This window comes from Glycine soja, chromosome 8 (genome assembly GCF_004193775.1).
Source record: "Glycine soja cultivar W05 chromosome 8, ASM419377v2, whole genome shotgun sequence".
In the NCBI taxonomy this organism is placed as follows: Eukaryota; Viridiplantae; Streptophyta; class Magnoliopsida; order Fabales; family Fabaceae; genus Glycine; species Glycine soja.
Genome location: NC_041009.1, coordinates 38,149,429 through 38,160,893, shown reverse-complemented (window position 1 = coordinate 38,160,893; position 11,465 = coordinate 38,149,429). Strand labels below are relative to the sequence as shown.

General features: G+C 33.7%; 2 protein-coding genes across 2 annotated transcripts; one reads left to right on the top strand and one right to left on the bottom strand.

Moving 5' to 3' along the window:
* The first annotated feature begins 2,219 nt into the window (after positions 1 to 2,219).
* Positions 2,220 to 6,131, top strand: LOC114423083 (protein NETWORKED 2D-like). The gene is made up of 2 exons (XM_028389697.1): positions 2,220 to 2,584; positions 3,129 to 6,131. The coding sequence occupies exons 1-2, from the start codon at positions 2,491 to 2,493 to the stop codon at positions 5,864 to 5,866; spliced, it is 2,832 nt and encodes a 943-aa protein (XP_028245498.1). The 5' UTR covers positions 2,220 to 2,490; the 3' UTR covers positions 5,867 to 6,131.
* A 793-nt stretch (positions 6,132 to 6,924) lies between these two features.
* Positions 6,925 to 10,643, bottom strand: LOC114423081 (nicotinamidase 1-like). The gene is made up of 5 exons (XM_028389695.1): positions 10,452 to 10,643; positions 10,093 to 10,276; positions 9,109 to 9,242; positions 8,115 to 8,300; positions 6,925 to 7,193 (listed from the first exon to the last, which is right to left on the bottom strand). Exons 1-5 carry the CDS (start codon positions 10,593 to 10,595, stop codon positions 7,116 to 7,118), a joined length of 726 nt encoding a protein of 241 aa, XP_028245496.1. The 5' UTR covers positions 10,596 to 10,643; the 3' UTR covers positions 6,925 to 7,115.
* Positions 10,644 to 11,465: the final 822 nt, after the last annotated feature.

The following is an 11,465-nucleotide window of genomic DNA, read 5'->3' as shown; positions in this document are numbered from 1 at the left end:
TCAACTTCGAATTAGAGAGAGAACAAGGAATGACCATTACTTTGAGTGCTTTTCCCCCCTGATTGATTTTTCAATTTCTCAGACATTTGCTACTTCACTAACTTCAACAAGCTATACAACTGGAATTATGTGCTTTATTACTTGAACACTTCTGATAAATGGGGTTAATGGACAGCCTAATGACTAGGGAACAACAACAAGGAAAATATGGCAATTACTCTGTTGTACCACATCTGACGGAAGTAGACACATTAATGAATATGTTTAGATAATGATAAATAAATAAAAATAAAATTATATTTCATTGAACTGGGTTTAGGTGAATTGATTAAACTACAAATTTCAGCAACAAATTATATTTAATTGAATTGGGTAACTGACAGTAGCAACAAATTTCTTCCTACTACAAATTCTTCAACAAAACAACAATTACAATATCAAAAGATGCTACCACAAATTTTTCCTAAAATGCATTCCCCCTAAAACTAACATTATAATTAAAAATGAAAAACCTAACAACACAATGTTTGTTAAATTTCTCATTTTCTTCTGCAAAGCTTCAATTTGTAGGTTCAAATTAGCCACTATCATTGATTCTCTTGTGACAGAAGAAGGATTAGAAACTTGGTTTTCTTCTTCAACCCATTGAAAAAATTGACAGTTATCTGGGTCTATTTGGGGCAATGCACAAATATAGAATAACCTTCCTGGTTCCTCCTTGTTCTTGCAGTTCAAATAGCTGCACATCTTCCATGGTGGCATTGGCGAATGGTTCTACTAGAAAATACAGAAGAACTACCACTTGCAGACATAGAGAAATCAAGTGAAGAAGAAGAAGCAAAGGATAGAACCTTTACAGATGAGATAAGCTTTACAAACCCTAATTTCAAGAACACACTTAAGAACAAGGAGGGAATTCAGAGGACATAAGCTTCAAAAACCCTAATTTGAGGAAGAAGAAGCAAGTGATGAGAAGATGCTTTATAAACGCAGACTTCAGTGCCACGTTGAATAGTCTACGTGACACTATAATTGCCAGCAATGCACCTCACTAACGGCGTTACTTTCGAATTTAACGACAATGACTATTTTACAACACTTATGCAAAGATAGAGACTATTTTTTACATTTCAATAGGATATGGACTAATATACAAAATGACTACAAAGACAGGGACCAAAATGCCTATTCACTCATTTTTCATTATCAAATGATCCTTACTATACAATAATTGATTTAAATTTTAGTTTTCTTAAATTAATTATGTATATTTTGATTAATTTAATCTGTAAAATCTTTTTAAATCTTACATAATTAATATTTTTATTTGTATTTTTTAAAATTATTAAAATTTAGAACTAAACTACAGGAGCTGGCTTGTAGAGCAAAAGAAGTGGTAGGTATTGCTCCGTTGGAAGAGCAGGAGAGCCACATCTGCACATAGGTGATTGGCTATGCTTTTTTGAAAAACTAGTAACATACCCGTGGGTTTTCATTTCATTTTTTATGCATGTTCAAAATAGACCTACTTATAAAAATAAATTTTATAACAATGAGACAAACATAATCAGTTGTTTAAGTTTTGCCGAAATTCAAAAGGACTTAGACATGCCAAGCAAAGAAAAATAACTAAACCATATCCCAATATATCAGGCTATTTAAGTCATTTTGTTATAGGATATTTAAAACTTGAGACCATAGACTTAAAAGAAAAGAATATAAAATGAGTAACTTGAAAATGCAATAGTAAGATCGATCCAATGGGTAAGAAACAAACTCATATCTTAAAAGATATGAATTTAATTCTCGTTGCTAATATGAGAACTTTATTGATAGATAGTCTCTAAATATTTCTGTAAGCGCTCTCATTAGACATTAAGTTTTGTCCTAACCTTAATGAACTCCAGTATTCAACTCACCTAAACTTTTATATATAAAAAAATGCAATATCAAAATAGCCTTAGAGTGGTAGTATGGTGTTAAGAGCAATCTTATACTATTTTTATTTGTATTTTCTTAAATCATTAAAATATAGAACTACTACACGAGCTGGCTTGTAGAGCAAAAGAAGTAGTAGGTATTGCTCCGTTGGAAGAGCAGGAGAGTGACACGTGCACATAGGCCATTGGCTATGCTTTTTTGAAAAAAAGGAGGGTTGGGACATTAAGTTCGGGCGAAGTTTCCTCCCCTCCATGATCCCATAATTAGAACTTATTAGTTCCACGTTCTCTCTTTTTTCACACACAACATAAAATCTGTTTCTCATTGCTGAATCAAACTTTTTCTTTTCATTTTTTTTCTCTTATCTTGGTCTTGGTCTTGTCATGATATTTATATCTTCTCCTCCCTCTCTAGACATTTAGAGAGAGTAGATAGGGATACACACACCCACACACACAAGGTTTGCATGTTTTCTATTCTCATTTTTTTTATCCCAACATTAACTATAAGGGGGAGGGATAACAAGAATAGAAAAAAGGAACAACCAACATGTTGCAGAGAGCTGCAAGCAATGCATATTCATGGTGGTGGGCTAGCCACATCAGAACAAAGCAATCAAAATGGATGGAACAAAACCTCCAAGGTCAGTTTTTTTTTCCCATCATCTTTTTGCTTGCTTTCAAACAAGGGGTGGATTGCTTCAATTCAACTTTCCAATTCATGATCTAATTTTTAATTGTTTAATTTGATCTTCATACCACATTATCTGCTAGGTAGTGCCTCATGGTTTGATCCTGATCATAGAAACTTCTTAGCATTTTCATATGAGGAAGATAGAAATGATCTTTGTTTTCACTAGTCATGATTTAATAAACATGTAAGATTTGGATGATCTGTTAGTTTAATTGTTGATTTAAACATTCAAATTATGTTTTTCACACGCGCAAAAATAAATGGTATATATGTGACTGCAATCAGAAGATTCAATTGATGATGTGTAATCATGACTTGATGGCATCAATTTAAAACCTTGATTTGCTTACTAGAAAATTAAAATTAAAGGTTCCTTCAACAATTGGCTACATGCAATGGCTTAAGTGCCATTATATGATCAGCACATCACACTTAAATGGGTATGTAATATATCTATTTACTTATAAAACTAAAATCTACGAGAAAAACTGCAGATATGGAGGAAAAGGTGCACGCTGTTTTGAAGCTCCTAGAGGAAGAGGGGGATTCCTTTGCCAAGAGAGCAGAAATGTATTATAAAAGGAGACCAGAGCTGATAAACTTTGTGGAAGAATCATTCAGGGCATACCGTTCTTTAGCGGATAGGTATGATCACATATCAACTGAGTTGCAAAATGCAAACAACACTATCGCTTCTGTGTGCCCGGATCAAGTCCCATATATGGATGATGATGATGAGGATTCGCCTAGACCGAAAACCCCGAGAAAAATGCCAGAAGGGCACAAGCCAAATATTCCTAATGTTCCAAAGGTTCCAAAGCCTCCACTTAGAGATTTAAAAAGTGTCATAACAACAGCCACAAAGAAACTCAATCCCAAGAAGGTAGTAGCATCTGCAGCTGTGGCTCCTAAAGTTCAAAAATCTGGATTGAGCAGAAAGGAGGCGCTTGCAGAGGTTGACAAGCTGCAGAAAGAGATTCTGGCATTGCAAACAGTGAAAGAGTTTGTGAAGAGTTCTTATGATAATGCCATTGCCAGGTACTGGGATACTGATCAGCAGATCCAGGGATTACAAGAGAAAGTGTCCAATTTGCAAGATGAACTTGGAGAAGGTGTTGCTATTGATGACGAGGAAGCACGGTGTTTGATGGCAGCAGCAGCTCTTAAGTCATGCCAAGAGACATTGTCACAGTTGGAACTGAAACAGGCTATATCACTTGATGAGACGAAAATTGAGACCAAAAGGGTAAAGGAAGCGAGGGAAAAGTTAAGTTCTCTCATGAATGAGTTCAATTATGATCAAACCAATTCCAAAGAGCCAAGGGCAAAAGGAGGTGTAAAAGAAATAGCTGGAACAAAGGACTTGGATGTAGATGTGGACAAAATGAATCAGCAGAGACAGGAGTTGCAGCAATTGCAGGAGAAAATAAAAGAACACTTTGAGGCTGGATCCTATTCAACTCTAACAGTGAAAGATATGGCAGAAAAGATTGATTCACTTGTGAACAAAGTTATCAACTTAGAAAGTGCAGTTTCTTCCCAGACAGCTCTTGTAAAGAGATTAAAAGTAGAAACTGATGAACTTCATACCGTGGTTCGAACTCTAGAAGGTGATAAGGAAGGCTTGATCAGTGATAAAGCTAAATTGAACGAGCAACTGAGAGAAATGGATGATAAGCTGCGTGAGGTACAGGATCTAAACCAAGTTGTTGAAGATCAGAATACCAACCTCCAAACCCATTTCACTGAAGCACATTGTAATCTAGATCATCTGTCGGAGAAAGTCCAAAAGGTGAAGCCAGATCTGGTTGCGGAAATATCACTAACACAAAGGAAGTCATCAAGGGAAGCTGAATCTGAACATTTTCCTAAAGGACTAGATGCATTGAATCAAGACAGTGTGCTATTGAATGAGGGGCATAAGGTCAATGCAACAATAGAAGATACTGTGAATTCAGACAAGGAGCTTATGGTTGCAGAAGTGGCAAAGGACGGTGTAATTCCAGAAAACAAGCCTAATAATGTCACAGGTTCACCAGAAATGAATGAGGAAACCCCAGTGGAAAACAAATCTCCAATAGAGTTGAAAGAAAGAGAGAAGTCCCCGGATTCTAACTACAGTGATGTTACAGAATCAACAGATGCTTTGAAAACTAGTAGCGGAAATAGAATGACAAAAGAAGATGAGTCTGATTGGCAGCAATTGTTGAATGGAATGCAGGATAGGGAAAAGGCTTTGCTGTCAGAGTATACTAATGCTCTTCAAAATTATGATGATATGAAGATCAGACTAGCTGAAATAGAGAAGAAAAATCAAGATGCCCTCTTTGAGTCATCTTTGCAGTTGAAAGAACTGAAGACTGCTAATGCCTTGAAAGATGAAGAAATTAGACTCCTACGTCAGAAACTAGGTGTCCTGCAGAAAAGCTTGGAGGGAATGGAGGATTTGGGAGAGTTAACTTCAGTGCAGCCAGCACCACCGGAGCAACATGACATTGAAGAATTTTTAAAAGTTGAAGAACCTGAATCTACAACATCAGCCATTGAAGAGAAGTTCCGGATGAGCATTGATGAACTTCTAGAGGAGAACCTAGACTTCTGGATGAAATTCAGTACTTCTTTTACTGGGATACACAAATTTGAAACCACTATAAAAGATTTGCTGATTGAGGTATCAAGAATTGAGGAAAAATGTAAATCATCAGAAGGCAGTAGTAGCGTGAAATATTCATTGAAATCAGACGCAAGACCACTTTATAAACACCTTGCGGAGATTCTAAATGAACTAACAATGTGGTTGGAAAACAGTGCATTGTTGAAGGAAGAACTTCAATGTAGATTCTCTTCCTTGTGTGAAATCCAAGAAGAGATAACTACGGCACTGAAAGCCAGTGCTGAAGATGATGACTTCAAGTTCACCAGCTATCAAGCAGCCAAGTTCCAAGGCGAGGTTTTGAACATGAAACAAGAGAACAACAGAGTTGCTGATGAACTTCAAGCAGGTCTAGATCTAGTAACATCTCTCCAACTTGATGGTGAGAAGGCTCTTGCGAAGATGAATGAGCGATTTGGGCTCTCAAATTCTAACAAAAGCCAGAGATCTTCAGATTCCCAGAACTCAGTTCCTCTCAGGTCATTCATCTTTGGTGTCAAACCAAAGAAACAAAAACAATCAATCTTCTCCTGCATGACCCCTGGAATGCATAGGAAATACCGTGGTCATAGAGGATAAAGACGTCTGTAAAATGTTTGTACCACATTTTTATCTCTACAAAATTCATATATTGGTTTCATTAGATAGTTTATTGAGATTTGAGTGTGCCTTTTTACTTAAAGGGAAGCAATTCATTTTCTGCTTGTCTATAAATAGTCAGAAAGTATACCAAATGTAGGCTCCAGTTTGCCCTTTGTATTTTTGAGCCCTTTTCATCATATATATATATCAATGCTCCTTGTTCTGTGTTAGAAATTTTGTCTTCTAAGTACCAAATTTCCTATGAATGAAATCTTGTGAAGGAAGTCAAAGGCTTTCAGTGTGTAAGAATCTCGTGTTTTTTATTGATATCATTCAAAGTGTATGTACCCCGAAGGACTTGTTATGTTCTTAATTCTTTTATTCTGCAATCTCTTCATGATTATTAGAAGACAATTAGAATGAAAAATAAAATTCCGAAATATGGTCAATATGAAATGTAAAATTACATTCCGAAATACACCCCTTTTTGGCTTCCAAATGACCAATCGGAAAGGTAAAAAAATTCCAAAAAAAGTGCTGGAAGCAACAACCCTTTACACTCTACAGTGCAATGTGCAACGTTGACAACGTCAACAAGGCTTTGAATATACGACAAATGTACTAACGAAGTGCAACCAGTTCAACTACACTCCCAAGACTTAAGCCTGTGTGATTTATAACAATGCTCAATTTTGTTTAATGTCGTAACAACAGTTTTAAAGTAAAATTAATGGATAAAATTATTTTAAATACCTATACCAATCATGATTAAAAATTCAAAATTAATCATGATTGGGATTAAGATTAGTTGAAACGTGGTGAACCATTTATTGTTACAAATGGTTAAAATATTCACATTTTATTCTCTAAAGTACAAACTACACTTTAGAGGAGCTCAATCCACTTGATAACAATAATAGCATTGTGCTTTCAAATACACTTTTTTTTTTTTTTAATTTGTGGACATTTTCAAATATTCAATTTGTCTCCGTTATCAATTTTTATAGGCAAATGTTAACAAATGTCCTAAGAATACTAATTAAGAACTAAGAATATTTTTTTTGGAAGACGCAAAGTTGTACTTCCCATAATTTTTTTTTCTCGTTCTCATGTAATTCACACATTTTTTTTCCAGTTTAAATCATTCTTATATAACATGAGATGCTCACATTTATTCCAATCCTGAATTACGTACACTAACACTTAACACTTAACGGTCTTTCAGTTATTCCGCAACACCCCTCAATTATTCAAATAACACTTCTGAAGCTATATGGGCCCCCCTTCCACTGGCTATGTAAAGGCCAACGTGATGCATCAACTCCTGCAATATAGAAAACAAGAATAAATAAATAAACGCTGAATAAATTATCCATTTTATCACAAATGTTGTTTTGAACTCTTTTAATTTATCGTGTAAAGACCAGCATGACAATTGCTTGCAATTTGACGGTCACAAAGACACAAACCAATGAAACCATGTTAGTGCTGACAATGGAAACCAAGGGGGGAAAAGCTCAGATTTTTTGTTTAGCAATAGGAAGGTTAGGCTTCAAAAAGAGAGCACAAAATTTGCAGAAATGAAACATTCTATCAACCAAAACTGAAAACTTAGCACTAGTCGCAGATAACCTCGTAGGGGATGGTTCAAACATTTATCTAAAAATCCCTTCTGGCCAAGTTTATTCACATCCTTAATGAAGGTCATGATGGGTCAAGGGAATAAAAGTTTCTGATTTTCAAATGTCCCATTGCTAAGAATGTAAGTAAGTCATATGTGTTTAAACTTATTTAGCATCTAAATAAAGCACAAATGTCAGCAAAAACAAGCTCTGAAGAATGTATAAGAGCTCATAACCACAGAGGTTGTTGTGAAGTGTTCATTGTCATATAGTAACAGAGCACGGATACGTGTTTCCCAGCATAAGTCGGCTTTCTTAGATACAATTAAGTGATTCTTGATGTCAGATGAACTACCATCGTCCAGCATCTAAATATTTAGGTTATGCTTATTATCTACTTCCAGGCTATTGAGATTATGTTTAAAATTTCTGTAATACAAGTCAACTCTGAAAAACAATATAGTTGCAAGGTCTAAAATAATCACAACCAACACTAGAAAGAAAAGAAATGTCTTCTGACTCTTAGTGCTGATGCTTAGGTAATTACGATATAAATTCAAGCAAAGCAACATTTTAATAATCAAGTGTTCCACCAAAAGACAAACTTCGACTTGATCAAGTACCTGTGGATGAGATACAAAATCCTTGTTAGTTTTGGCCACATGCAATGGCAAATCATAAGTAGCACAAGCTTGGGAAGACACGATCACATTTTCCAGAGGAGTAAGGAAACCACGGTTTCTCACAGACAAGACAGAAGAGACAAAATCCAGCACACATATATCAGTGCATATCCCAGCAACCAAAATCTGTAACAAGAAAAACCCAGACCCTAAGAACCTCAATAAAAATCTGAACTACATTAAATAATATCCAAAAATCATTCAACCTATGCCATGAATAAGTCTAGACAATTTAGATGTGGTGATAAATAGCAAAGGACATTTAATTTTGACACAGTAACAGTGTAAAAGATTTTAATATCTTGATTTAGAGCAAAGTTTAATCCTTCTAGTTTTTAATTAGAGTTTGGGTCCCTGGAATAATTTTTGGTGGTTTTAGTGCATTTTTGGTTTGCCATATGCAGCCTTGCAACATGCTTTCCAAAGCTGCAAATGAAGAAGGAATCACCTTGGTGGATTGGAAAAAACGTGGGTTATGTTCAACCCAACATTTTCCCAAACACACCCTTACTCCCTATACTTCTATTTATTTAGTTTTTATTCTTACCAGTAAGTATTAATTCGTATATTTTTCATGTGTGTCTTAACTTCTATAGTTTCTATCTATATATCAAAAGTACATTGTCATTATATTTTATAAGGAATCGGTTAGTGTAGCTTTAATTTAGATATTGGTTAGTTGGTTACTAGTATAAAACAACGGATAACCTGTGAAGAATATATATATATATATATATATATATATATATATATATATAACTAATAAAATCACATCAACCTTAATTAAGGTTTAAACCCAGTGTCTTACTGTCTTACACTACCTGTTTCAAAAATTGGAAGCTTCTCATGCAACCTTATTTACTCCAATAACTTGGCACTTTCATGCTTAAAATTTCTATACTAACAGAAAACCAATTTCAAAGCAAATGCTTACTTGTTTTATTTGATTATTTTTCACCCAATCAATGAAGACATTAGAGCCATCTTTCTCAGTTGACCCAAGGAATCCATCAATGCATTCTTTTTGCCTGAGTGTTGCATTTGGGTCATTTTCCAACCACAGCAGATCTTCAATTCAGAGGAAACCAAACCAAACAAAACCAATAAGCACATATCCTCATACCAACGCAATAGTTTTAATGAACTCAAATCTTATTACCGCAAAAGAAATATGGAAGTGTTTGGCACACAAAAAGGACAAGACAAAATTCTATGTTGTTCCATTCTGTTTGTTTCAACTCAACCAATAAACAATGTCAACTTTTTAATCACGCCAAACATAAAATAAAGCCTATATGTTCTCTCACCTACCATTCCAACACGCCTCTACCAAAAACTACCTACAACTACAACAACCTAAAATAAAGGGTTTAATTTTCATGGACTATTAGTGTCTTATATTGTCAACTATTAAAAATGATTTCATATATCAATTTTAAAGTAATTATTATAAAAATCGACCATAACAATTATTCTTAAAGTTTGAGTTTGGGCCTAACTCAAACTTAAAAGTTAGCTGATTGAGTAAGCGTTATCCCTCATTTATATACATTATTCAAGAACTATCTATAGTCAATGCAGAATATGGACTTTTTACCAATACACCTTCTCTCTTCCACCACTATTGGGCTTGGTATGTGGGTAATATGATAAGTGGCTCAATAATGAATTTAGGATAGACTCTCATCATCTTACAATTTGAGTTTAAATCTAATTTAACCTTAAAAACTAGCTTATAGAGTGAGGGTTGCAACTTATCGAAAACAGATAACTGAGGATTTACAACAATCCGGGCAGCTTGCTCAACCAACTGAGCTATATCACCTTAACGCGACTTTTTTTTTTCAATTATTATGATTGGATAACAATGTAAAACAATACTTAAAGTGCATTTTAATTAAATTCTAAATGAAATTACCAGGAACCAATTTTTCTTCGCCTGATCCTATAATACAGTGTGGTGGATAAGGGGGTTCGGGTTTGTCGGGGTGATGGCAATCAAGGAAAGCAAAAATTGGCCACTTTCTCTCAGAGAATGCTTTGGACAGCCTCAGAGATTCTTTTACCATCTGAGAAATTCGTTCATCTGGTTCTTTCGGCGCCTACACAACACCACAAGTGACAAAAACGAAATTGTATCACATCACATAATATGCAATACCAATATAATAATTAATTAAGTACATAAAAAAATGCCAACGAAAACAGACAAAGGGAGAATCGTGGTTTTGGCAAGTTACAAGAAAATAAAAACAAAAAATGAAGTTGTGTATTTACCAAATTGCCAGCTCCAACGGTGCAGAAGCCATTGACAACATCGACGAGTACGAGGCCGGTTATGATGTCTGCAGACAAAGTCAGAGGTTGTTGCTTCACAGGAATCTCCTCTCTCAGCAGCTCGGCAGTGTTGGAAGAAACCATGTTTGTTCTGGGGCCGTGTTGTTTGAGCCTAGATTAGATTCCAAATAAGACCTTGACCACAGAACATTATATAAGATGATAATCTTTAATTAAATATTAATATTTATAAGCCCTTGTTAGAAATATAAGTTAAAACGTCAGCTTTAGTTTATTATGTTTTAGTATTTTTTGTTTTAATAAAATAAAAAAATCAAAATAAATTTTTTAAAATTTAAAAAATTAAAATAAAACTTTTGAAAACATAAAAAATAAAATATAATTACAATAAAATATTCTCCTATTACATTTATTTTCATGTGAATATTCTCTTCTTAAGCTGTCTCGTGAGATGGTGGTGAGCTTTATTTTCCTATCATGCATTTCATATATCTTTTTGTACTTTTAATATGAACTGTACAGTTTATAGCTACAATAAAATATCATATATTTAATCTTGCTAAACTTGTTTGCAATCGAAACTATTTTCAAACATATAATTCGTCTTTAAAATTCCAACACATAGCATGTACTGATATATTCTCTTATACTTTGAAATAACTTAATTATTTAAATTAACATTTATCTATGTTTAATTTATCATTTTTAATATCGTTAGTTTTAACTTGAGTTTTACTATTTTATATAATATCAATAATTAAAAATATTAATGTTGTTTTATAAAATATTTATCATAAATATAAAATGTAATTTATAAGTACAAAATATTTATTAATTACATATTTTAGTTATAATATAATTTATATATTTAAAATATTTATTTATTATAAATTTTATTTGCACAAAATAATCATTTATCCTGTGAAATGTAGGTGCTAAAATATTAGTTTTATAATATTTTTTAACAAATCAATTTCAAATTAAGTCTTTTGA